This window comes from Aquarana catesbeiana, linkage group LG03 (assembly GCF_042186555.1).
Source record: "Aquarana catesbeiana isolate 2022-GZ linkage group LG03, ASM4218655v1, whole genome shotgun sequence".
NCBI lineage: Eukaryota > Metazoa > Chordata > Amphibia > Anura > Ranidae > Aquarana > Aquarana catesbeiana.
The window spans coordinates 709,689,521-709,692,499 of NC_133326.1; the positions used below are offsets into that span (position 1 = coordinate 709,689,521).

At 44.4% G+C, this 2,979-nt stretch overlaps 1 protein-coding gene across 1 annotated transcript; it reads left to right on the plus strand.

Annotated features, from left to right (window-relative positions):
- Nucleotides 1-1,027: 1,027 nt before the first annotated feature.
- On the plus strand, nt 1,028-2,605 carry LOC141134347 (E3 ubiquitin/ISG15 ligase TRIM25-like). Its single transcript, XM_073623916.1, has one exon. The coding sequence runs from the start codon at nt 1,028-1,030 to the stop codon at nt 2,603-2,605; it is 1,578 nt and encodes a 525-aa protein (XP_073480017.1).
- Nucleotides 2,606-2,979: the final 374 nt, after the last annotated feature.

Here is a 2,979-nt window from a genome sequence, read left to right on the forward strand (position 1 = left end):
TTGGGCGGATTAGAAGGGGTGCTGCCACAACAACAAAAAAAAAAAAGACTAGCGGGGTGGGAATTTAATAAGCAAGTCATGACTGTAAAATGCGGTGATTTCAAGCCTCATCCCAGCAGTGGCTTAGGAGGGTCATCGCTGAGAAGGAAGAAGAGCAAACGGAAGCATTAGAGGCCTTAAGAAAGACCTGCTTCTTGAATCACTTCTTCTTTCGCGGTGGCACCCCTCCTAATTCGCTGTGAAAATGTGAGGGTTGAACCTACCCTGACTGTGTAGGCCTTCGCTGCATGCCTAGCAATTTACCAAAACTTGAAATGACTGGTATGTATTATTCACCATCCTACGGCTTATCTATGTATTTATTACACTTGAACTTCTCTTTCTGGGCAGGGGGTGTGTGGATGGAGAACTTCTTCTGTTGGTGGAGGGATCACGCCAAACTGAGTCTTTGCCCCGGGTGAAAAAATGTCTAGCTTTGCCACTGGTTGAAGCTGAGTGAGCTTATGAGCCAGGTGGCTCGATATTTTCCAGTGTTTGTATTCTGCTGAAGGTAGAGAAGACCAGCCCCCAACCCCCCCGCTTGGGAAAATTTATGTTGGACTGTGGTTTTGCTTTCCGCCCTTTTTAATAAGTGGGTTACCAGGCCCTTCAATACAGTTCCTGGCTTCAATGGATTCACGTTATAAACGCATCTACCACAAGAGCCAACTTCCCCGTATCACACTTTTTTTTTTTTTCACTTTATTAAAATGGCTGCTTCCTGCCAAATGCAGTTTCCTTGCCATGCCTCATTCTGCATTAATCTTCTGAGATCATACCTCATTAGAGTTGTATATTTTATTTATTTTCCCTGGACAGTCAATATTATCTGTATGAGAGACTTATTATCCACCATATAACTAATCCTATGAATAAAGTACGAGACAAAGATCAGCCTCACCCTGTTTAGATAAATACCAAAAACCTAACTGCATTCTTCCCCGGTGTCAGAGACTTTCACTGTCATTTCTCTCTTCTGCTTTCAGCGATGGCATCTGCTGATCTGAGAGCTGAGCTGGAGTGTTCCATCTGTCTGAACATTTATACTGATCCTGTAAACCTGAGATGTGGACACAACTTCTGCCGGGTCTGTATTGATTGTGTGCTGGATACACAGGAGGGGTCTGGAAGATATTCCTGTCCTGAATGCAGAGAGAAGTTTCAGGATCGGCCTGCACTGCAGAGGAACATAACACTACGTAACATAGTGGAGAATTTCCTGTCTGCTCAGCCAGATCAGGTGGAGTCCGGGGTCTTCTGTACTTACTGTGTGGACTCTCCATTACCTGCTGTTAGATCCTGTCTGCTCTGTGAGGTTTCTCTGTGTGATAAACACCTGAGGGTCCACAAAAAGTCCCCAGAACACGTCTTATGTGACCCCACTTTGTCCATGGAGAGCAGGAAATGCTCCGTCCATAAGAAGATCCTGGAGTATTACTGCACTGAGGATAATACCTGTGCCTGTATGTTGTGTGTGATTGGAGGACATAAAGGACACGAGATGGAGTCACTGGATGAGGCTTCTGAGAAGAAGAAGAAGAAACTGAGGAATGTTCTCCAGAAGCTTCTGACAAAGAGAGAGGAGATGGAGGAAAGAGTCCAGAGTCTGCAGGAACACAGGAGGAAAGTAGAAGAAAAAGCAGCTGGTGACACCGAGAGAGTCACTGCCCTGTTTAGTGATCTCAGGAGATGTCTGAAAGACCTGGAGAAGAGAGTCCTGAGGGAAATCTCCGGGAGGGCAGAGCTGGTCTCCATCTCCATCCGGGATCTGGAAATAAAGAAGGAGAAGCTGTCCAGGAAGATGCGTCAGATTGAGGAGCTGTGTAACATGACAGATTCACTGACTGTCTTACAGGAATCAGACACAGATGATACTGAGGATGGAGATAATGAGGACAGAGAGAGACATGAGGAACTCCTCCATGATGGAGGGGCTCTGGATGTGGCTGGGATATCACACACATTACACACATTATCTGATTTAATAACAAAGGCCAATGTATACTTCTATATACAGGGAGCTGCAGACATATTACTGGATGTAAACACAGCTCATAATAAGCTCCATATATCAGATGACAGGAAAACTGTATCCAAGTCAGATAGAAACCAGAATCATCCAGAAACACCAGAGAGATTTCAGGATTATGCTCAGGTGTTGAGCAGTCAAAGTTTCTCCTCAGGGAGACATTGCTGGGAAGTGGATGTCGGGGGGTCAGATTGGTGGATAGTTGGGATGTGTTACCCCAGTATAGACAGGAGAGGAGGAGGGCAGTCATGGATTGGAAATAATAACAAGTCCTGGGGTTTGTACAGGAATGGTACTCAGTATGAGGTGATACATAACAGTAATAAGATCCTCTTACCCACCAATATCTCCAGTAACAGAGTCAGGATAGATCTGGATTATGAGGCCGGGCGGATCTCCTTTTATGATCTGTGTGACCCGATCCGACATCTCCACACCTTCACCACCACCTTCACTGAGCCCCTCCATGCTGGGATATGGGTATATAGAGGTTGTATAAAGATATGTGGGGGGAATGAGAAGGGGAAGGAGGCCTGAGCACTCAGTGAGTGTAATACAATGAGGTTAGCACTGGAGTGGAGTGATTTTGGCACATCACATTACTTGGATAAACAATTGTTTTAGCTTCACTAATGAACTTCCATTCATATGGCTTCATACGTAAAGGGATTTGCACTTATTTCTTGCTCTGAGTTCTAATGCAATTGTTACATTTTTACTATGATGATTGCAATTTTTTTTTATACTTGGTTTCATTGTTTGAAATGGATAGAGCACCTATTGTATGTTAATAGTCCCCGCAGGGTTTTCTATAATAAATATATTTCAATGAGACTTCTCCATCGCTCCCTCTCAGATCACTTTGATTGGCTGGAATAACTGTCTAATTATAGCGAGGGGTGGAGATGCAC

Bases quoted from the DNA above. Each gene is read 5' to 3' on its own strand.
- LOC141134347 (XM_073623916.1), top strand. From the start codon at position 1,028: ATGGCATCTGCTGATCTGAGAGCTGAGCTGGAGTGTTCCATCTGTCTG.